The sequence below is a fragment of the Sphaerodactylus townsendi genome, linkage group LG07 (assembly GCF_021028975.2).
Source record: "Sphaerodactylus townsendi isolate TG3544 linkage group LG07, MPM_Stown_v2.3, whole genome shotgun sequence".
Lineage (NCBI taxonomy): Eukaryota > Metazoa > Chordata > Lepidosauria > Squamata > Sphaerodactylidae > Sphaerodactylus > Sphaerodactylus townsendi.
This window is the reverse complement of record NC_059431.1, coordinates 112,380,932-112,405,137: the sequence shown is the minus strand read 5'-3', so window position 1 is coordinate 112,405,137 and position 24,206 is coordinate 112,380,932. Positions and strand designations below refer to the sequence as shown.

Below are 24,206 nucleotides of genomic sequence, written 5' to 3'. Positions count from 1 at the left end.
GAGGGATTTTTTCCCCAAAAAATCAATGTTATGGGTGCTGCTATGTTATTTCTTGGGATGATATAGGGTGGCTCTGGAGTTTCCAGTGATTTCTAGAGCTACCCTATGTAATTTCTGGAGTTCCCCCCCCCCCCCAAAAAAAGGTGATGTAGTGTGCACAGAGGACATCGCAACCCTGCCATTTCGTCACCCCTAAATCTCCTCCCAGTTGCCAGGCATACCCTGCCCATACTTCTTCCAGCAACACATCACAAGAAATATTTCCATCACACTTGCCCATTTCCTTGCTTCCTGAAATTACCTCAGCTACATAAGATACCGAGAGTCCATGGAAAGAGGCTCCCAACCAGTGGTGGGATCCAAACATTTTAGTAACAGGTTCCCATGGTGGTGGGATTCAAACTGTGGCAGTAAGCCAGGCTGGGGCTGGGCATGGCAGCCAGGCGTGGCAGCGCATTCCTGGGCGGGCATTGCTGGCAGGTCTGTGGCAAGGACGAGCAGCCATGCATGAGTCCTTGGGCAGGAAGCGTAATGCTGCGCAGGTGCAGGCTGCCATACGCCGGTGCACCTCCTGCTAGACTGCTTCAAGTTCTCGCAGCTGCTGCTGAGAGGAGGGTAACTAAGGCAAAAAAATCACGTGGCAAAATCGCAGTGGTAGCCCCTCGGCAGACACACACAAATAGTAGTAACCTACTCTCGTGAACCTGTGAGAACCTGCTGGATCCCACCTCTGCTCCCAACATGTTTTTATTCAAAAAAATCGGGCTCATGAGTCCCCCTTTTCCATGCCCTGTGGTTCCAACTGGAATCATGGGCACCAAATGCCTTCTTTTAAAGGGAAAAAAACCCTGGGGATTTCCTTCATGTATCTCTCTGGGACTTTCGTGGCTGAATTAATGTGTGTAGAGGAGCAGCAGTGGCATAGGAGGTTAAGAGCTCGTGCATCTAATCTGGAGGAACCGGGTTTGATTCTCCGCTCTGCCGCCTGAGCCGTGGAGGCTTATCTGGGGAATTCAGATTAGCCTGTGCACTCCCACACACGCCAGCTGGGTGACCTTGGGCTAGTCACAGTTCTTCTGAGCTCTCTCAGCCCCATCTACCTCACAGGGCGTTTGTTGTGAGTGGGGAAGGGCAAGGAGATTGTCAACCCCTTTGAGTCTCCCGCAGGAGAGAAGGAGGGGGATATAAATCCAAACTCTTCTTCTAGAACATTCCATGTTCACTTTAACTATTGTACTAATGCTGGGGCCATCTCCAGCTGTCCATTGTGGGGCAGAGTTAAAGAGTACTGGACTAGGCTCTGGGAGAGCCAGGTTCGAATCCCCGTTCTACCATAGAGGCTTGCTGGGTGGCTTCAGGCCAGCCTCACACACGCACAGCCTAACCTGTCTCACAGGGTTCCGGAGAAGATAAAATGGAGGAGAAGATAGTAGAATGGCATCAGTTGTTTTGGATCCCCACTGACGAGGTTGCCAACCTCTAGGTTTGGCCTGGAGATCTCCCAGAAATGCAAATGGAAATCAGTTGACCTGTAGAAATGCCTGCTTTGGAGGGTGAGTTCTATGGCCGTGGTGGTGAACCTTTGGCACTCCAGATGTTATGGACTACAATTCCTATCAGCCCCTGCCAGCATGGCCAATTGGCCATGCTGGCAGGGGCTGATTGGAATTGTAGTCCATAACATCTGGAATGCCAAAGGTTCGCCACCACTGTTCTATGAGATCACATGCTTGCTGAGGTCACTGCACTCCCAAAACCTCCCCCTCCTCACATTCCACACCCAAATCTCCAGGATTGTCCGAAACCAGAGTTGGCTGTCCTATCACTGCCTTGAAAAGCAGGGGATAAATATCAATCATTCTGTTTCCTTGCTCTGTCACACAAAAACCTTGGCAGAGTTGGGCAATGCTTTAGAAAATGCATTCCTACCCTGTTTCCCCGAAAACAAGACATCCCCTGAAAATAAGACGTAGTAGAGGTTTTGCTGAAGTGCTAAATATAAAGCATCCCCCAAAATTAAGACATAGCAAAGTTTTTGTTTGGAAGCATGCCCGTCGAACAGACCAGAACATGAAGCTGTGGAGCGGAAAAATACGACATCCCCTGAAAATAGGACATAGTGCATCTTTGGGAGCAAAAATTAATATAAGACACTATCTTATTTTCGGGGAAACAGGGTAATAACACTGACAACTGATCTGCAGTACCCTTCCATTGTAATAATCCAATTTATGCTCTGGGAGTTTTTCAATGACAATATGTGATATATCCTTCTGTATACATGACTTTAAAGCGATTCTCCCCAGTTTCAACTGATTGAAAAGGGATATCATTGGTCACTAGCAAAAACAGCTGTCGGGTTTTGCTGAATTGTCTCTGCTATTAGCAGAATGGATCCACAGGGTTTGACCCAAAGACTGTATCAGGGTTGGGGTTGGGGTGTCAATATATTGAGGGCAGTTCCTCTTTTCATACCATAGTGAATCAACATTTTCTACTGTAAACCATACCCCCTTCTCTGAGTTCCAAGAGTATTGTTTATCTAGAATGGTTCCCTTTGCAGGAGAGGTCTCTGGCGATTTGTTGCATTTCGTGGTGCTTTATTTACAAATATACAGGTAGACCTCAAACGGAAACACAGAGAGCCCCTGCAGGGCAGCCCATTTGCCACCCCATGGCAGGTCTCCAGAGAGACAGTTTCTTCCCCCGCCCGCTGGTGCTTCAGCAAACTCTCTATTGTTAGGTTAAATCTCCGTTAATTTCTATCATGTTTGCTGACAACTGAATGTTTTGGTATTTTCAGCCATTTCCCAGGCAGCGTAGCAGAAGCTTGATGTAACGTTACGGGTAAGATCATCAGTATTGAATCCATTGTTGAAGGCTTGCACAGCCGGAATCACTAGGATGTTGTGGTTTTTTCAGGTTGTATTGCCGTGTTCCAGTAGCATTTTCTCCTGACGTTTCGCCTGCATCTGTGGCGCCAGCTACTACTGGAACACAGCCACACAACCCGAAAAACCCACAACATCCTAATATTTAATCTCTTCACATCACATTTTATATCCTGAAACCTAATACTTCTTGACAGTCGGAATCACTTCTGGTAATGATAAAAATGAAATCAGCAAACAAGATATTTGGCCTGCTTCACAGGCCCAATATTGGAGAGGAAAGCCTTAGGGTGAGGTTATGGCTGTCTGGAAGAGAATGTGTTTTGCATGCTAGAAATCCCAGCTTCAATTGCCAACAGCATCTCCAGTTAAAAATGGATCAGGCAATACGTGATGTGAAAGATCTCTGCCTGAGACCTTGAATAGCCACTGCCAGTTGAGTGAACAATACTGGCATTGATGGAACGTGGATCCAAATTGAGATGGGCCAGGGCTTAGTGGTAGATCATGTGCTCTGCATACTCAAGGTCACAGGATCAATCCCCAGTATCTGCGGTTAAAAGGATTGGGTGGTAGATGATATGAAAGACCCGGAGACCCTGGAGAGCCACTGCCGGTCAGAGTATGCAGTTCTGATCTTGATCTTGGGAGGAGGGGCAGTCCCCCACTGGAGGCAGCACAGGCTTCCACTGGTGGATTTTGCCCTCCCCGGGGTCACTTATTCGAGCAGAGAGGCAAATCCGCAGGTGCTCAGCCACTGGGGGCCCTTGGAACAACTGACCACAGCACCTACCTCTGCGACAGCAGTCCTGAGCTGTGGCAGCGTGGAGGGAGTTTTCCTGGGGGTGGAGCAAGCCAACCATAGTCAGCTTCTACTGCCCTTGCCTTGGAGATACACCGCAATTTTCGTGGCATAACTACACTCTCCCCTATGGGGGATTTAAGGGGTTCTCTTTTTGTTTTTTTAACTTTTTTGTCCCTGCCTGCCCAACAGCTCTGGATTGGGCTGCAAGGGTCTCAGTAGAAATGAACTTCATGTTAAATTGGCAGCGGACGGAACCAGGTGTGGTGCAAAACCCGAGTTTGACGCCTCCCAGGAAGCTTGCCGATTACCAAAGCACCTCCCCCCCCCAGCTCCCTTGTAGCTATGCCCAGTGGCATATCTAGACAAACTAGAGTTTGGCGCCCCCCGCCCCCATGGGCAGCTGCCCTCCCCCACTGTGACCAAGCAATGATTTTTACACCAGGTCATTTCAAAGTCACCATCACATTATAGAACATTTTAACCTCACAAATCTGGAACACAGCAATGGGCCCATGCCACACAGCAGAAATAATTTTATTGAAAACATTTTCAAAATGCTTTCAAAATGTTTTATTACTGCTATGAAATCATTTTATGGTGTTGTATTCAGTCCCCCCAATTGGGGGAAACAGCATCACTTTCAATGTTATTGAAACTGGGAACCCCAGATTCTCCCTTTAAGGTGGATTTAAAAGGAGAATCTGGGCTCCCTAGTTTAAACAAGTGATGCTGGAATCCACCCCCAAACAGCATTATTTTCAATAGTGTTTAAACTAGGGAGCCCAGATTCATTAGGAGACTCTCCTGATGATACCTCCCAGGTTTGGTGAAGTTTGTTGGTTCAGGAGTTGCAGTTATCCAACCCTCAAAGAGTTAGCAACCCCCCATCTCCTATTAGCTCCCATTGGAAACAGTGAGGGATGGGGCACCCCCTTTGGGAGTCCATAAATTTGGACTCCCTGGACCATATTAAGCCCTCCTGGGCTTCTGAATTGATAGCATCAGGAGAGTCTCTCAAAACATCCCTGAAATTTTGGTGCTACTAGCCTAAAAACTGCACTTCCTGCAGGCCAAAAAACAGAAAACCCACTAAAATACCAAAAAAACACAAACGAACCCTGCATTTTTGGTGCCCGACACAAGGGGGTGCCCTGGCCAACTGTCCACTTTGCCCAATGGGCATTACGCCACTGGTTCATTGAGTTTGCTAGGTGAGGCTGCCTACATGTTCACATTCCATTCAGATCTCCTTGGCATTCATAGAAATAATCCGATGATAGCACTGTAGCAACCTTTCAGACCTCCGTATAGACAAGGCAAGGATGAAGCAGATCCCACTGTGAATGCAACCAGGTCTGATGTCCAACCTCTTTGTAGCTTTGAGAAAAGATTGTCCCTTTGTAGCTTTGAGTTGCCACCTAAGGCACATCATGGAATGCATCCTAGTGGACAAAGGGACAATAGGAAGTATCCCACACCTCCCAGCAGAATATGTGGCTAGTAAACTTTAATGGACCTCTCCTCCGTAAATCTGTCTAACCCCCTTTTATCTATGCTCGTGGCTGTCACTACAATCACCTGGCAGTGAATCCCACAATTTAATTATTTGTTGAGTAAAGGCTATTTCCTTGTGTTGCCTCTCAACTTCACCAGGGGTCTCTGAGTTTAGTGTTATGTCAGTAAAAGGAAAAGCTTCCTCTGTCAACTTTCTCCACCCCAAAGTCTTGCTGGCCAACCCAGCAGGGCAGATATTCTTGCCATACAGAAGATGTGGTAGAAAAGGGAGAAGATAATCTTCAGGTGACTAGCAGGGGTGGGTCTAGGTATTTTTGTCATTTCAAGCATGGGACATATATCACCTTCTTGACCCATGGTCCACTCATTTGGGGAAAACCCACAGATTCACATGAATGATACTGGAGATTGTTCTGGAAGGCATGGTGAATTGGGCCATTATCTGAGACAACTGGTTGGGTGACTCTTGTTGCCTCCTGCATCAATCTACTTGAACAGCTGTTCAACCAGTTTGCAGAAGTTGACTCACAGCTGATTGGGGAATGTGGGATTCTGATCCACTCCCTCAGCAAAATAGCCACACTGTGAATGTGTGAAAGGCGAGGAGAAGGAGCTAGCTTCTCTTCCCACCTGTCCAAACTGAAAAGGGACAGATGCCATGCTTTCGATCTCTGCATTGCAAAAGGCTCTGATCCACTCCCTCAGCAAAATAGCCATACTGTGAATGTATGAAAAGCAACGAAGAAAGAGCTTGTTTCTCTTTCCTCCTATCCAAACTGAAAAGGAACAGATGCAATGCTTTCAGTCTCTGCATTGCAAAAGGAAGACGAGGATGAACTGGTTTCTCTCCTTTTGTCTGCTAGTCTCTCTCCCTGCATTGTGGCATCTCAAAAAGTCTGGGGTGCAGCAATGTTTTCAGGATGGGAGACTGGAAGACTTTGACTTTCAACTGATCAGCTTGGAGTTAGCTCCTGGTCCTCACCACCCCTTCCCCGCCGTCCCCCAATGACTGGTGCTATTTCTCTGCATGTGGCTTCCACACGGAAAATTTCCCTAGCATCCCTCATCAGCTGGGAGACAACTTCTGACTGCTGAAAGTGGCTAGTTTTGCAAGTACACATTAACAACTGAACAGCCCATCAGTTATTCGGCTCCCTGATCATTACTGGCCAATGGACTGTAGAATAAGGAAATAGTGATTTTAAGAGCTGCGGGTTCTCCACAGAGGATTGACTCCGTGAGTCTTATCTCCATTGCCTTATCGGCTTCTCTAGTTTTTGTGCAATCCAAGTACACCGGGAATCAGAATTATGCTGGCAGGCATTAGCCACGCTCAGATGGCAGAGTGAATCAGTACCTTACACGCAATAAGCCAGATAAAAGCCATAAAGGGAAGTTCCTCCAGGTCCACAAACATCATGTAAAATATGTTGTATAATAATCGCTAGTCAAAAAGCTATACTGATGTTTGGATTTGCTGTATTTGCATGTCAAAGGATCTGAATAGCTGTCATAATTCTTTAAGTCAAGTGAAGTTTTCTGCCTGTTTGATACTTTGTCCTCCTGGCTTCGTTGCCTTAAATTGCAGTCTGATTCGCAGAAATCAAAGCTTCACTGATAAGTTTTCTTCTGGCATTGGAGGTGACATAGGAAAAGCATTACCCTGCATTAATTTTACCACCACACGGATTGCTTCTTTTTTAAAAGTTGTCTTATTGAGGTGATCCTGAAAGGGTTGAGCTTGCCATAGATCAAAGGACAGTGGGCAACTTCTTTTGGACACTTGCCAGATTGGGGGAGATGTTGGCCAAGATAAAAGGCTGGGAGGCATCTCGGCACAAGTGTCCTCCATTGGGCAAGGTGAGCAGCTTCTTGAGGGCATCACCTTGTAGTAGGGGGCATCATCAAAAGATGCTGGGTCTGGATTTTTGGGTATTTTTAAGTGGTTTTCCATTTTTTTGGCCTGCAGGGGGGCGCAGCTTTTAGGAACTAGCAGCACCAAAGAATTTCAGCGATATCATCAGGGAGACTGTCCTTATGCTACCCCCCCAGTTTGGGTGAGGAGTTTGGTTCAGGGAGTCCAAGGTTATGGATCTCCTCAAAGTGCCCTATCCCCATGTGTTTCCAATGGGAGCTAATGAGAGATGGGGGCTACAGTTTTGCAGAGGGTCCATAATCTTTGGCCCCCTGAAGACAAACTGCACCAGAGCTTGGGGGGGTATCGATAGGGCAGTCTCCTGATGAGACCTTGAAAGAGATTTGAGACTGTGGCTTCAGAAATGTGCCAGCCAATACAACCCCCCATTGACAAGCAATGCAGAAGCGCAATGCAAGAACAAAGCGATTCTTGGGCAAATTTCTAGGATGTTTCCCACTGCGGGGGGGTGCATTTTTGGATGTATTGGTGCCAAGATTTCAGGGTTATCATCTGGAGATGGTAAGCTTAAGTTTGCTGCAGTTTGGTTCCAGGGGTCCAAAGGTTACTTGGACCCTCAAAGGGTAACCCCATCTCCTTAGCAAAGAATGTTGGATGGGGCACCCCCTTTGAGGGTCCTTTGGACCCCCCTAAACCAAACTGCACCAGAACTTTGGGGGGGGTACCATAAGGAAAGTTTCCAGATGGATACCCTAAAATATTGGTGCCGATATCCAAAATGCACCTGCAGGAACATCCCAGAAATTTGCCCAAGAATCTTTGTTCTGCATTGAGTTTTCTGTATTGCTGTCCATGGGGGTTGCAGGCACATTTCTGAAGCCACAGTCTCAAAACTTTCAGGGTCTCATCAGGAGACTGCCCTAATGATACCCCCCAAGTTTGGTGCAGTTTGGTTCAGGGGGGCCAAAGTTATGGACCCTCAAAACTGTAGCCCCCATCTCTTATTAGCTCCCATTGGAAACAATGGGGGATAGGGGCACCCCCTTTGGGAGTCCAAACTGAAGCCTCCTACGCGTGGGCCAATAAACACAAGTGTAGGATGGGGGGGAAACACGTTTTGGGGGGAACTTTGCACAGATCCCGCCCCTAAAGCAAAAGTCTGCCTCGTGTTATTTCCCCCAAATCAGGCTTCTTGAGAATTGCGCTATTTGCGGGTCTTTTCAAAAATCCCGGGTTGCATCCACTTTTGAGCAAACAGCCAGTCAGGAGGCACTTTATTCATCTCTGTTTTCCTTTTTTAAAAAATTCACGACTTACATCTACGTAGCTACGCAGAGGCAAATGGTCATATCACGAGACATCAGCATGGTTGTGGAGATTCATTTGTGCATGCTGCGTAGCTACTCATTGGTGGGAAGTAAATTTTAAAAAAGAGTCACATCTCTGTGTGAAGGTGCAACAGCAACCCGGATTGTTTCCGTGGGCTCCAGTCATTGCCTGCACGGATGCATGTGAACACGAAAACAGAAAAACTTTATCCCAACTGCAACCTGTTATACGTTTGCCGTGCAGGAAGGTACTGGGGACTGCCGCTTCCTTTGTAGAGGCAATCCATCTCTTGATAGGTCTTCCAAAGAAGTTCCACAGTTCAATAACCACAGTTAAGTTTTAGCTTCTAGGGACAGTTCAGGGTTGATATGATCTAGAACTATGGTGGCGAACCTTTGGCACTCCAGATGTTATGGACTACAATTCCCATCAGCCCCTGCCAGCATGGCCAATTGGCCATGCTGGCAGGGGCTGATGGGAATTGTAGTCCATAACATCTGGAGTGCTAAAGGTTCGCCACCACGGATCTAGAACCCACTTTTTCCTTTTTTTGGTGGGTATCAGAAAAGAAAATGACCCGGAGGAAATCCACCTTAAATTGAGTTATAATGGAAGCAGTTGTCCATGCCAGCAGGGGCTGATGGGAATTGTAGTCAATGAGCATCTGAAGCGCCAGAGTTGGACACCCCAGCATAAACAATATACTTAACATGTTCCTGTCTGGAGATGTGATCTCTGGCAAGAGATTTACCACTACTGTTGATAATTGTAAACTTTATTCTGCATTGCTAGTTGTAAACATATTTTTTAATTAAAATATGCCCCAGAGCGCCAAAGGTTCCATATCTTATATGTCATTGCAGTGTTCAGGTGGGGTCTCTATTCTTGTAGTTTGTATCCATTACACCTTGTCTTAATCTCTGGAGCAGCAGAATACAAGCTCGCTCCATCATCAACATGGCATCCTTTCAAATATGTAAACATGGCTATCGTTTCTCCCTTAAGCTTTTCTTCTCTAGATTAAACATATCCGGCTCCCTCAGCCTCTCCTCATAAGGCATGGATTTTAGACCTTTCACCATTTTGGTCACCTTCCTGGACATGCTTGGTAAACGAAGTTGTAAAAGCAAGTGCTCTGAAAGGAATACCATTGACATGGCTAGATAGTCCCCATTCATTTTGGAATCAGAACCCTGTCATCAGTAGATAATTAAAAATCTCCCTCCATGCAATTATTCCAATCGGCACTGTCCAAAAATACCAGAGGAAGCCATTTTGAAATGGGTGAAGTGAGTCAAAACTATCAACTCAACCCTCCAAACGTATGTGGTAAGTCTTTGAAACAGATGTGTCACATGAAAACAGAATTAGTGTATCATTAGACTGTACTTCAGATAAAGACCCAGTGGGAGATTAGTAATTTTGAAGATCTCTGCACTATTCCAAATTCAGATATCATTATACAGCAGATTTCAAAAGAAAGTATAACTATTTATCTTAAAATGGCTAATGTAGCTGTAGCAGCAACTAATCCCATGTAATTACTTCACTTCATTTTGCAGCTTTCCCTTTTGCACAAAAAGGTTTGAACCAGTGATGGGATCCAAAAATTTTAGTAACAGGTTCCCTCGCCAGCCAAAGGCGTACCTAGGTTAACCTGAGCCCTGGGCAAAACCTGAGTTGGATGCCCCCCCATGGGCAGCCACCCCACCACGACCCCCCAAAATTTTTTTGCACCAGGTCATTTCTAAATCATCATCACATTATAGAAAATGCCCCAACTCACAAATCTGAACACAGCAATGGTGAAACACACAAGTTCTTTGATAGAGACTGGTGAGATAAAAGGTACGAAAGGCTGAGAATCAATGAATTGCAGTACCTGAAAGGGATTAACCCAGTTCAGGGAGTTACATTATTAGTCGCAATTGCTATATGGAACCTTCACGTTCAAAGGCAGTAGGCCTCTCAGGGAGGCAAGGGCGTGGAGATGGAAAAGCGGTCCCAATTAGTCACCCCCTCTCGGCACACACAAATAATTAGTACCCCACTCTCGGGAACTGGTGAGAACCTGCTGGATCCCACCTCTGGTTTGAACCTTCCAGAAGACACAAATATCAATGTTGGCAGGTTTCAGCATGTCTGTGTATTCTTCTCTCTAGGTACTGAAGCATTTGCGGCACCTGAACTTCACAAATAATATGGGGGAGCAGGTGGATTTTGACGAGTCCGGGGGCCTGATAGGGAATTACTCCATTATCAATTGGCACCTGTCCCCAGAAGATGGCTCCATTGTCTTTGAGGAGGTCGGACACTACAATGTTTATGCCAAGAAGGGAGAGAGGCTCTTCATCAGTGAAAACAAGATTCTATGGAGTGGATTCTCCAAGGAGGTAAGAGGTGCCTGTCACCCTCTATTTAAAACTGTCATCTTTTTTTCTGCAGAAGTTAGGCTGTGGTTCGTAAATGTTCCCAGCTTTGGTCTCTCTTTGACAGTGCTGAGAACCACAATCCACTCATTCAGCTCTGCAGCTTGGACTTACACCGCCATCTTGTGGCAATTAAATGTACATCCAAGATCTCATAGTTTCACAATCACAATCACAATAGACCTTTATTGGCATAAGGGTATACAAGCGTGAATGTAGACCGTTATTAAATTTAAAAGAGTTGTACATGCCATCTATGAGTAATTTTACATTCTAAGATCACACTTCATTTATAAAAATATAATATAGATTAAAAAATGTTGACCATTCCATTGTACACGGAATTGTGAACAGACATAGTACAACTACACTTAAAAGGCAGGATTAAGATATTTCTAGCCATTCGTTATTCACAGCCTATTTACTAAAAAGGTATAACCTTCCCCAGGATCTATCAATGGTATATACTAATTAATGCTATAAATTAATTAAATTTCCATTAAAATGCAATAAATAACAATGAGCTCCTTGTATACACCTTCTATAATAACCCAGGAATACCAGAGGTATAGAGTATTTAACATTTAAATATAATTTTATACTTGCGTATTTTACATACCTCTTAAGGACATGACTTGCAGCAAATAATTGGCTATTCTCCCAAGTATAAAAGGATCATTACCGTTTAGCAATTTTGGGATTGAAAGATCTCATAGTAATTTTCTGGCTTCTTTATCCTGTAAACCACAGTAAGGTTTCCTAGAATGGTACACTCTGGAGATTATAAATGCTCTCTCTCTCTCTCTCTCTCTCTCTCACACACACACACACACACACACACACACACACACAGACGCAACATATATATCATATGGGTCAGTAGTTGTACAATAGATTTACTATTGCAGCAATTGCCTGTCGGGGTTCTTGCAAATATACATTGCTATTTGCAGTAAAGAAAATTTGCTTTTTCAGCTAAAATGCATAAAATGGTAACAGACAATTCTTATATTTTTTGCCTGAGCGGGACTATCCAAATCAGTCTTTAATTTTGCAAAATTGTGTGGTAACTATTCCTATGGAAGAAAAATATTACTTTAGAATTGAGGGAGCCAATAATGGAGATCCTGGCTCCACTCTGTTCTAATAAAGTGACACAGCTACCTCTCTGGAATCAAGTGTCAATGTTACTTAAGTCCACGTTGGTTCCAAAACCACCATTACATTGATTCACTGAGATCCCTGCAGGACTCTGAGGGGTTATTTCTGAACTACTTGTGTGACAAAGGAGCATGTGTGCCTTCTTCCCAGGGTGCCAGCCTCCAGTGTGACCTGGGAATCTTCTGGAATTACAGATAATGTCCAGACCACAGAGAATAGGAGAAAATGACTGCTTTAGAGCATAGACTGTGACACTATATCCAAATAAGATCTCTTTCCTCTCCAGGTTCCATTCCAAATCTCCGGGAGTTTCGTAGCATGGATCTGGCAGCCCTACCTCTCCTTCCCACATAAAGATCCATAGGTGCAGAAAAACAGTTGCTAAGACCTTTGTGTCCGTCCGTCCCCTCCCTTTTTGGAAGAGAGGGGAAAATCACACGTGTCCACCTCTTGTGAGCTTAAGCTTTTTTTAATGGACCTCCTTGCCTCACACAGGACAATGTAATTCATGGACGGAAGGGGCACACGTTTAACTCTCCACTATGTTTGGTCACCATCCGACAAATCTACGTATTGAGCTTGATGACAGAGAATAATTGAATACTTTGCCTTAGGTTGATGGCAACCAGGTGGGACCTGGAGAACTTCTGGAATTACAACTGATCTCTCAACCAGAGAGATCAACTTCCCTGGAGAAAGTGGCCACTTTGGAGCGTGAATTCCCTGACATTATAGTCTGCTGAGATCCCTCCCTTCCTCAAATTCCACCCTGCCTAGGCATCACCCGCAGATCTCCAGGGATTTCCCAATCCAGAGGTTGGCCAACCTCGCTCGGCCTGGTTCGTCATGCCCCTCTCAAGTTAACCAGGTTGCTTGTCTTCCTACAGGTGCCTTTCTCTAACTGCAGCAGAGACTGCCAGCCAGGAACGAGGAAAGGAATCATCGAAGGAGAGCCAACGTGTTGCTTTGAATGCGTAGAATGTACGGATGGGGAGATCAGTGATGAGACAGGTACGTGTCAATGAAGACGGAGAAAGCAGCCATGTCCTGTGCTAAGAGTGAGGTTGCCGGCTCCGGGTTGGATAATACGTGGAAATTTGGGGGCGGAGCCTGAGGAGGGCGGGGTTTGGAGAGGGCAAGGACTTCAGTGGGGTATAATACCTTAGAATCCACCTTCCACAGTGACCATTTTTTCCAGGTGAACTGATTGCTGTTACCTGGAGATCAGTTGTAATAGGAGGAGATGTTCAGCCACCACCTGCAGGCTAAGGAAAAAATAAGAGGAGCACAACCAAATGCGTATAAGCTATATTTGTAAAGTTGTCCAAGTTTGGCACATGTTTTAACAATCAATTTTTATCCATCAAAGAAACTGATATAATGAAATCTGCCACAATAAGTAACACATTTTACAATTCTGTCAGAATAGACATACATCTAAATATAAATGTGCTGTGTGTTGTCACTTTAAATATTATATATTTCTGCTTGTTTTCTGTCCCAACTGGAGCTGGTTTTGTTTCTCAATGGCTTATTCAAGGGACTTTCTTGCTTGTAATCTCTGCTTCTTCTACTCTAACTTGCGTTTCCAAATTGAGGTCACAGTTAATCTTGTTTGCAATGAATGCTTATAAATCCTCTGTCTTAATACTTAGTTCGAAATTTCCATACTTTGTTAACACATAATCTTATCTGAGAACCAGCTATGTAGAGACATAGCAGTCTTCTTAATGTGATTGTTCCTTTCTGTCTTTTCTGACAGAACTGTAAAAATGTGTAACTTACTGTGGCAAATTTCATTACATCAATTGCTTTGATGGATAAACATTGATTATTAAAACATGTGCCAAACTTGCACAACTTTTGCTGAGAGACATTACCCAAGATGGATGGAGTCAGAAGCTGTGTTCTGAGATCATTTGTAGACAGACAGACAGACAGACAGACAGACAGACAGACAATTCCAAATATTTCTAAATATATATACATATTTATAAAAGTTCTACTGTTCCTCAATATTTATAAATTCCTAACCTTGTGGAACAAAAAATCTGGACAGTGGGTGTATGGATAGGAGAGGAGGGATTAGTGCATTTCTGTTTTGCAACCTGCACTAGAAAAAGATCACTCCTCCCTCTCATTTCTTTTTGAATAATCAAAAAAGGAACCGAATTTACTAAGAGCAACCTGAACCTCCCATCTGTTGTTTATGCTGAGCACCGTTGGCCCATTCTCCTGCTCAAGCCCCATGGTAATAAACAGCCACTGTGCAAGAGCGTTACTTCTTGTGCAAGAGAATTCCTGGTGGATTGTACCCTTCTTGTTTAATGCTTGGCTGTTGACTGAACCCATAAAGCCATTCTTTTTGATTGGTCCATCCAGAATAAGCTGCATGAAGAAGGTTTTGAATGAGGGCATGGGGCCCTTCAGACTTTAAGGAAATTGTGTACTACTGTGATAAATATTATTTCTAAGAATACCTATAGTATTACATATATACAAAATAAGCAGAGTGTCACATATTCATTCATGGATAGAGTCCATTCATAAATCCTTAGAGTTATCCGATGGTAACAGTTTCATACAAGACGTCATGAATCTACTATCCTTTCATTGTCATACAGTTAAGTCAGATGGAAAACAAGATGAAAGCGGATGAGATATTGTGGAGACACAGTCCGCTCACCATAACCGCCACGGCAGCACAAAACCAGCAGAACGCTGGCGCGCTGAGAGTGTGTTTTCGAGCCACGAATCTTCTTCATTGCGTGTACAAAGAATCAGAGAAGGGATACCTAGAGAATCACTTTTATTATAGTCTGGCAGTGTAAAAATAATTGAAAGACATTTATTGGAAGCAAGCATTTGTATAACAATGATTACTATGAATTAATACATGCACTGAAGAAGATTCGCGGCTCGAAAACACACTCTTAGCGCGCAGGCATTCTGCTGGTTTCGTGCTGCCGTGGCGGTTATGGTGAGCGGACTGTGTCTCCACAAGATCTCGTCCATTTTCATCTTGTTTTCCATCTGACTTACCTGTATGACAATGAAAGGATAGTAGATCCATGACGTCTTGTATGAAACTGTTACCATCGGATAACTCTAAGGACTTATGAATGGACTCCATCCATGAATGAATATGTGACACTCTGCTTATTTTGTATATATGTAATACTATAGGTATTCTTAGAAATAATATCTATCATAGTAGTACACGTTTTCCTTGTCGTGTGGCGAGTTTTTGGGTTTGGCCAATCCTGTCGTTTTGTCCTGTTTACCTCTCGCCTAGTGCTCGTTTTTGCCCTTTAGACTTTGCCATGTCCTCCTTTGACTAAATGTCTTGTCTTCCTGCAGACGCCAGCGCTTGCGAGAAGTGTCCTGAAAATTTCTGGTCCAATGAAAACCACACGTTTTGCACGCCCAAGCAAATTGAGTTTTTGTCTTGGACGGAACCGTTTGGGATCGCCCTCACCCTGTTTGCGGTGCTTGGCATCTTCCTCACCTCCTTCGTCCTGGGCGTCTTCACCAGATTCCGCAACACCCCCATTGTCAAGGCCACAAACCGCGAACTGTCTTACCTCCTCCTCTTCTCCTTGTTATGCTGCTTCTCCAGTTCCCTATTTTTCATTGGCGAGCCCCAGGACTGGAATTGCCGTTTGCGGCAGCCCGCCTTTGGTATCAGCTTTGTCCTCTGCATCTCCTGCATCTTGGTGAAGACTAACCGTGTCCTCCTGGTCTTTGAGGCTAAGATCCCCACCGGCCTCCATCGGAAGTGGTGGGGCCTCAATCTCCAGTTCCTCCTGGTCTTCTTGTGCACCTTTGTCCAGATTGTCATCTGCGTCATTTGGCTCTACACGGCTCCCCCGTCCAGCTTCCGGAACCATGAGCTGGAGGACGAGATCATCTTTATCACCTGCAACGAAGGTTCGCTGATGGCGCTGGGCTTCCTGATTGGCTACACTTGCCTCCTGGCGGCCATCTGCTTTTTCTTTGCTTTCAAATCCCGCAAACTGCCCGAGAACTTCAATGAGGCCAAATTCATCACCTTCAGCATGCTGATCTTCTTCATCGTCTGGATCTCTTTCATCCCGGCCTATGCCAGCACTTACGGCAAGTTTGTCTCCGCCGTGGAGGTGATAGCCATCCTAGCCGCCAGCTTCGGGCTGCTGGCTTGCATCTTCTTCAACAAGGTCTACATCATCCTCTTCAAGCCCTCTCGTAACACCATTGAAGAGGTGCGCTGCAGTACAGCTGCCCACGCTTTCAAGGTGGCAGCCAGGGCCACCCTGAGACGCAGCAATGTGTCGCGCAAGAGGTCCAACAGTCTCGGCGGCTCCACGGGTTCCACTCCGTCCTCGTCCATCAGCAGCAAGAGCAACCACGACGAACCCTTCACCCTAGCCGCTCCCATAGAGCAGCAACAGCAACATGGGTGCAAGCAAAAAGTGAGTTTTGGAGGTGGGACTGTCACCTTGTCGCTGAGTTTTGAGGAGCACCAGAGGAACGCGGTGGCCAGCCGAAATGCGAAACACCGGAACTCCTTGGAAGCCCAGAACAGCGACGACAGCCTTATGCGGCATAAGGCTCTGCTTCCTCTGTGGTCCAGCGACCCACTCGTCATCGAGTCCAACGCCCAGACCCCCTCCAATCCAGAAGCCAACACACAGGAGACCACTGGGGGAGAAACCCAGCAAGAAGCCCAGGGCTCAGAAGAAGAGCCTCCTCCACTGTCAGCGACGTATTTGCGGGATTTTGTAGGCACTGACTCCATCATAGAGAACGCCGTCCATTCATAATCCGAGGAAGGGGGGATCTGTTCCTCCTGCTTTTCTCCTGAGCGGGGGAAGGAACTGGAGAAATCTGTGACAGAACCTACCGCTTCTTAAGAGTCAGCATAGTCACCTCCCAAGAAATGCTGGGGAGGAAAGTTTTCCAAGAAGCATCTGTCTAGCGATCCTTCCAGTGAAACTCTGTGGTGGTCACTGAAAAATGGAAGGAGAAGAAAATCTTTGGGACTTTTCCAGCTGAACTTTTACAGAAATGTGCTATTGCTATCCTATGACCGGGATCCAGATCTCCAGCTTCCTGGCGAACGGACATACCTGGGTGGTTCCCATAAACGTGCTCTGCTCTTACATTGATGTATAGCGCCCCTTGTCTTTGCGATGTATAATAGTTTCCCTTGAAATGTAAAACTGCTTATCTACGTTACAACAAGAGAGAGAGAGAAAACCTTTGCTGCTTTGCTGCAGAAAACAGGACGCATGGTTTGACTTATGGGAGGCCGATCCTCCAGTTCCCATGGAAATGTCCACAATAAAAAGCACCTGTACAGTTAATGGTCTGAGCTTGTAAAGTATTTAAAGTGACAGGTACTGCTCCCTGTATATACGTGAAAAGGTAGACCAGATCTTGCGGTTCTTTATGCTTCTTTATGCCCCATAGGAGGAAAAATAAAGAAGTCATTTTCGTCCTATGTAGATTGCCTTTTCTGTGCAGTTTGGCCTGAGCTAATTCCCTCCGCAGGCAGAAGGAAAAGGAGATTTGCATTCCCTGAGGGGAGCCCAAGGTAGTATTTCTGCTGTTGTGGCTTTTGTGCCCAAACTAACATTTTACCAAGCTAAACTATGTTTGCTATACAAGAAAAAGTCTTCAGGTAGTTAAAAAAATTGACCATGTTTGCACATGGAACATAATTTCAGAGACGAGAACCTGGGAAGCTGGCGAAGGGAAAGGCAGGTCATCAATATTTAATAATTAAACTTATTTAATAGTTAAATAAGTTCTTCTCTGTCATTGGAAGCTCCTGATACATAAGCACATTTTATTTATGGATTTACTTCATTCATACCCCCCCCTTTCCCCTCCCCCCCCCCAGTGGAGGCCTCAAGTGGGTTACGCTCTTCTTGGCTTCCCCATTTTATCCTCACAGCAACCCTGCGAGGTAGATTAGGCTTAAAGTGGCCCAAGTGAGCTTTGATGGCTGAGTGAGGATTTGAACCGGGATCCCTAGTATGACACCACACAGGCACTCTGAATGCAGCCATTTCCCCCAAAGCACATGTATCGTCTTTAATAGGACTGGATGGATGGAGTGAAACAAAGAGTAGATCTTGAATAGGTGCTAAGAGAAGCCGGGGAGAATGCATGCGTCCACCTCCTTCTATCCGACAAAGTAATAAAAGATTACTAAGGCAGTTGAGCAGTCTCTCTGCTCGCTAAGGCTCATTCCGCACACGCAAAATAATGCACTTTCAAGCTGCTTTCACAACTGTTTTTGCCATTCCGCACAGCTTCAAAGAGCCCTGAAAGCAGCTTGAAAGTGCATTATTCTGCGTGTGCGGAATGAGCCCAAGTTTGTTTCAGCGCCAGGCCTGGAAATGGTGGCCTACAAGTTCTTTGAGCAAGTGATGAAGACTGATGGTTTGTGTGGCCGCCACTGGGATATCCCTTTGTGGTAGGATTGGGGTGGGTGGGTGTTTTTCTGCACAGCATTCTTTTGAGCTCCCTGTTGACTTAATAGCTCAGGTGGGACGACGTACAGTTATAAACCCACCACTGGCCATAGGGCATGAACTTGCAGTTAAGCCGATTGCTGACATAGTCCATGGGCCTTTCCCCACTTACCTTAAGCCCCGCGCTACTTGAGGAGAGTAGCGCGGGGTCCCCTGGCACTCCCCATGACAGGGGCAGCGACAACGCAGCTGCCCTGACACTGCCGCTGTCGCGCCCCCTCAGCGCACGGCATCCCAGGCGCTCTTCTTAAGGGCGCCTTTTGATGACCTTCACAGACAGAGTTTTGGGGACGCCCGGCTGCTGTTAGATGCGCTGAGAGCAGCGCACGGCATAGGGGGGATGGAAGAGAGTGGGGAAAGGCCCCATGACAAATGGCAAGACTTTTGAGGAAAGAGAATAGAGGAGAGACAGTCGGATTGATTTTAGGGATATCTCTCATAGTGCTGGCCAGGTTTTTAAGAAGGAGGCAAAGGTGGTTTTCTCTCCAAGAAAAGGTGTATCCACCCAGCATAGTTCTTCATTTCTGAATGGAATAGAGAAGAATGACTTGATCCTGCCAAGTTGCAGAGTCTTAGGTAGAAAAGTGATATGCAGAATCTGTTATGTACATGGCATAATCAGAAGGATATGAAATTCTTTCATTATCTTGAGACGGTGGACTCTCCTGCCCGTTGAGCAGACCAGGTCATGTAGAATTGATGCCTCATATTGAGGCTAAGGAATGTCACAAAACTGAACCGGGTCCTCCTACATTTAATTCTCGCCCTGATCCTCCATTTCTTCACCAGAGTGTTCAAGGTTCTGGGTTTGATTTTAGGAATAATTTTATGCCAGAACAGCCCTGACAACTTGCAGTATTACATATAATGCGGAAAGGAGAATATACTTAATCTGTTGGGCATATCCGTGGGGCGTTATTTTAAAAAATGATCTTTTCAGTTGTTTGTGTCTATATACAAGTGACGCTCTGAAAAATGGCAACTGCTTTGCCTTCGGATTCAATGGTCTGTGTTTGAAGGACGCCCATTCTCTATGGCCGACACTGGACTCTAAATAAGTATTTGTTTTGATGCAAGAAAGCTGCCATCCAATAGCAACTCTCTCCCAGAGGCGTAGCAAGGGGGGAAAGTGTCTGGTGCACCGGTGCATCCTCCGCCCTTCTCCCACCCCAGAATGCCCCCGCCCCACTCCAGAACGCCCTTGCCGCGCCCCCCCCCCTGTCCCCTTGGAGCTACGCTCTGCTCTGTCCTGCATGGCTTAATCCTCATGCTGCAATTCCAGAGAGCACATCATGCTCATGCCATTGCGTATCAGCAGCAAAGCAGGGAGATGCTAGAAAGGTTGAGACCTGACAATGGATGTTGGCAGTGAGCGGGTGGAATTAATCGAGGCGTGGGAGAGCAATTGGTCTTTTTGCCATGTGTCCAACTTCTTTTCCTGGCAATTCTGGAGTGAACGTGTGGTAAGTTACGCGACTGCTTCACCATATGTTGACCACATCCCAGATTTGTTCAGCTTATGCATTCGCCAGGCCCATTGATTGGTGTGTATCAGCACTTAGTATCTTGCCCTTGGCATCAGAAGGTCTCCTGAGAATGACACACCAGAGAACAGACAGTTCATCCGATTAGCTTTTACACATAGCTTAACATTTCCCTTCGCCTAAGTGCTTAAGCTTGCTTTGTTGGCATCCCCCAATTTAAACAATAGCTCAGGGGTCTTTAAACTATGGCCCTCCAGATGTTCATAGACTACAGTTCATAGACTAAACGAGTCCTACCACTTGGCCATGTGGCAGGGGCTGATGGGAATTGTAGTCCATGAACATCTGGAGGGCTATAGTTTGAAGACCCCTGCAATAGCTGGACTTGCAGGCAAGACCGGCCTCTTCTGCTCTTCCCAGGTATGCATTAGCCACAGCCTCAGGGTGTGTGCCCCAGGAGGTATTGGGGGTCCCTCGGTTTTATGTTGCACCCACCTGCAGCAGAGTTGCATCTCTGCTAGCTGTTTCTGGCCTATGGTTAAATGTATATATGCAGCGTAGCTTACCATTATAAGGTCAAGTGTAGAACTATACTGGTGTAATCATAGCAAGTGCTCTGTTCTCCCAATAGTCTCTGTAATAAAGTTGTCACTGGCTAGCAGTATAAGTTCCTTGGCTGTGGTGTATTTGTGCTCTGGGGTACAACATACTATTGATAAATATGTCCACGGACCTATGATATACAGAATCCAAGAAGATGTATTGTCAAAAGCTTTCACGGCCGGATTTAACTGGCTGTTGTGGGTTTTTTGGGCTGTGTGGCTATGGTTTGGTAGTTTTGGCTCATAAAATTTTGCCTGGTGACTTCAGAGGCAGGTCACAGTAAGATGTGTTTCTCTCCATGGCACAGTGTGGAGTGATTGTGTTTTGTGGGGTATATGTTTTGTCCATTGAGTCCCCACTGGGTAGAAAAGTGGGGTATAAATACATTAGATAAATAAAGAAGTAACTACGTAATTGCCAGCTTCTGCCTCTCACTTATGAGTGGTTTACGGGGATGTCCCAGGATGAGCAGTGTCCCAAGGCACCAAGTGGAGCTGAGCTGCCACAAGAGGCAAGCTTGTTTTATTAAATAAATCTTTATTAAAATTAAAACAGTCACAAATCACAATTAATGACAGATTAGTCTAGTCAATTATGCATTCATCACCATATATAATTGGCTTCTGTCTCATTACCAGAAAGAAGTTCTTTATCCTCAATTACATGTTGTAACAGAAAAGGTTATTGTAATAAAAGAGAAATCATGTTGTTATGTTATTCTTAAGATAACTACCTTATCGAATCTTTTACAACCAAAACTATTTAATATTCTGCTGAACTAGCAGAAGTTAATCTTGCAGTCATATTGATTGCATAGTGTAATACCGTGTTTCCCCGAAAATAAGCCCTATCTTTTCAGGATTTTTGGAGGAGGCTTAAAATATAAGCCCTACTCCAAAAATAAGCCCTACCCATAGTTACAGATCTGGATGGTGTGATCCCTGCCAATGAGGATGCAGGTTGCATCACACATGATGGGGAAGCATTGGGACTGCCAGTCTGCCTTAATGAATTGTGAAGGTACCATATTTCCCCTAAAATAAGCCCTCCCCCGAAAATAAGCCCTAATGCATCTTTTGGTGCAAAAAGTAATATAAGACCCTGTCTTATTTTGGGGGAAACACGGTAATATATTATTAACTTGCACCTTACTAAATAATTTTATATTGTGTTTTTTTCTAAATATGTAATCAAGGGGGTCCATGCCTTCTCATACTTCCTCCAAGAGAGGTCCTTCGGGTAACTGGATAGTCCCGTCTATTTTCATATAATCCAAAATCAGTTCATACCTCTGGGTTCCTGTCGATCACGTTCTTCCCAACAACACAGGAAAGATGTCATCCTTATAAAACTTATTCAGATGCCTCAGAGCATGCATGTCCCTGGCTTACAATGCTCTACATCTCCCATTATGACGACTGAGGCTGAGATTAAGCTTGGGAGAGTCATTCTTATCCCACCGCTGCCACCATATGACGACTGAGGCTGAGATTAAGCTTGGGAGAGCCACTCTTATCCCACCTCCATCTCGGGTCCTTTTCCCACCTAATGACTCCAGACCAGCTGATTGTTCAAAGATTTATTGTAAAAGTTCAAAACAAAGAAATAAAACTTAAATGCACAGAGGTTGCTCAGCTGGTTACATTCCTTTTGGTTCTTTGTCCCCATTCCGGGAACCCATGGCCCAGAGATGCTTCTCTGACCATGTCTCAAGATGGAATTCAAAACCCTTTGTTTTCCCCTTCTCAGGAAAACTCTGTTCAGGCCACGAGGTAACTTAGGCCTTTGAAGTTTCATCCTGGCACCTTTGTATGGCTTCCTGTCCTCCCTCCAGGAGATCAAAAGGCAAAGATGCTTTTCACAGTCATATGTGACTTCCCTTTACTGTAGCGATAGCATCTTCCATGACACCCATCAACCTCAAAGGGGTTATTTTTTGCTAAAGTGACCACTATATAAACCACTCTCCTCCTCCAACGTATCTACGCAATGCAGAATTTTTCTAAACCCCAATCTGGTCTGAGCTTTGAGGTTTATTGTCTGAAAAGGCCCCATTTTGGAAGCATTCACAAACAGTGCCTCTCGACTGAAATGGTCAAAGAGGTGGGACATAGGAAATGTTTATGACAGATATTCTCTCCCTCCCTTCAAGCCCAACGTTAATAGAATACCAAAAATATCACCAGACCCTATTTAAAAGCCTTTGCCCTATTCCTGTATATCCTAGTTCAGGGTGGCCTGGGGGTCACACCTGACCCCTTGAGGGGTCTTATCAGATTAGAGAATCAGCTGAGGCAAACCCCTTCCCTGCTCCCAATATGTCCTGAAGAGTCTTGGTCCAGTGTATTGTCAAAGGCTTTCACGGCCAGAATCACTGGGGTGTTGTGTGGTTTCCAGACTGTATGGCTGTGTTCTAGTAGCAGATCCTTTGAAGATGCCAGCCACAGATGCAGGTGAAACGTCAGGAGAAAATGCTACTAAAACATGGCCATACAGCCCGGAAACCACACAGCACCCCAGTCTTGGCCAGTCACGTTTGTGTCATATCTGGCCCTCATAACTTATAAATTCAACACTCCTGCCCAGTTATTCTAATAATTATATCTTGTATTACTTATGACTGTAGCTGAGAAACTTTCCTTCAACTCACACCTGCAGTGCTTTGAAGCTGGAAAGAAGGTTGTATGGCTGTGTTCTAGTAGCAGATCCTCTAAAGATGCCAGCCACAGATGCAGGCGAAACGTCAGGAGAAAATGCTACTAGAACACGGCCATGCAGCCCGGAAACCACACAGCACCCCAGTCTTGGCCAAGTCACGTTTGTGTCATATCTGGCCCTCATAACTTATGAATTCAACCCTCCTGCCCCAGGTATTCTAATATTTATATCTTGTATTACTTATGACTGTAGCTGAGAAACTTTCCTTCAACTCACACCTGCAGTGCTTTGAAGCTGGAAAGAAGGTTTGTTTCCAGATGAGAATGTATACCTTTCGAGGACTCAAATTACAAAGGGCCTCGTCTAGGATTTAAGGTGGGCCTGCTTAGTGCCGTCCACACTTGCAATGCTAATTCAGAAGCACTCGTTTGCAGTTACTCATTATTTAAAAACTTGGCCTTGAGGCTGAAAAACAAGTCCAAAGTACAAGACCCGACAAGGCTGGTTTCAGCACAAACCTTTATAATCGAGAGAATATTGTCAGGCCCTAAATTATGGATGTTCTTACAGTAAGGTGACCAAATGGTCACCTTTGTGATCCAGGACGGGGGAAGCGGCTGCGTGCGTGTGTGTGCGCAGCCGCAGGAGCGCACGGGCTTCTGGGGCTTGCCGTTTGCCGCCCTGTCACAGCAAGCCCCAGAAGGCAGTGCGCTCCTGCGGCCGGGCGCACAGGAGGCTGCCGCACTGCCTTGCGCCCCAGAAGGCAGTGCAGCAGCCTCCCAAAAATCAGGACAATTTGCAGAACCTGCGGGTTGCAGGACAAATTGTTTAAAGGCGTGACAGTCCCGCCAAAAGCGGGACGGCTGGTCAGCCTACCTTACAGAGATTTCTTGAAATTTAATTGCCTCTATTGGAGGGAAAACGGTTTAAAATC

The 24,206-nt window shown here is 45.5% G+C and overlaps 1 protein-coding gene across 1 annotated transcript in view; it reads left to right on the top strand.

Moving 5' to 3' along the window:
- LOC125436644 (extracellular calcium-sensing receptor-like) overlaps positions 1 to 17,351 on the top strand; it is a 48,859-nt gene extending 31,508 nt beyond the window's left edge. Inside the window, exons 5-7 of the mRNA XM_048503832.1 lie at positions 10,579 to 10,809; positions 12,894 to 13,017; positions 15,367 to 17,351. Of these exons, the coding sequence (XP_048359789.1) occupies positions 10,579 to 10,809; positions 12,894 to 13,017; positions 15,367 to 16,808 (1,797 nt within the window). The 3' untranslated portion in view covers positions 16,809 to 17,351. The remainder of the gene's footprint in view (positions 1 to 10,578; positions 10,810 to 12,893; positions 13,018 to 15,366) is intronic.
- Positions 17,352 to 24,206: the final 6,855 nt, after the last annotated feature.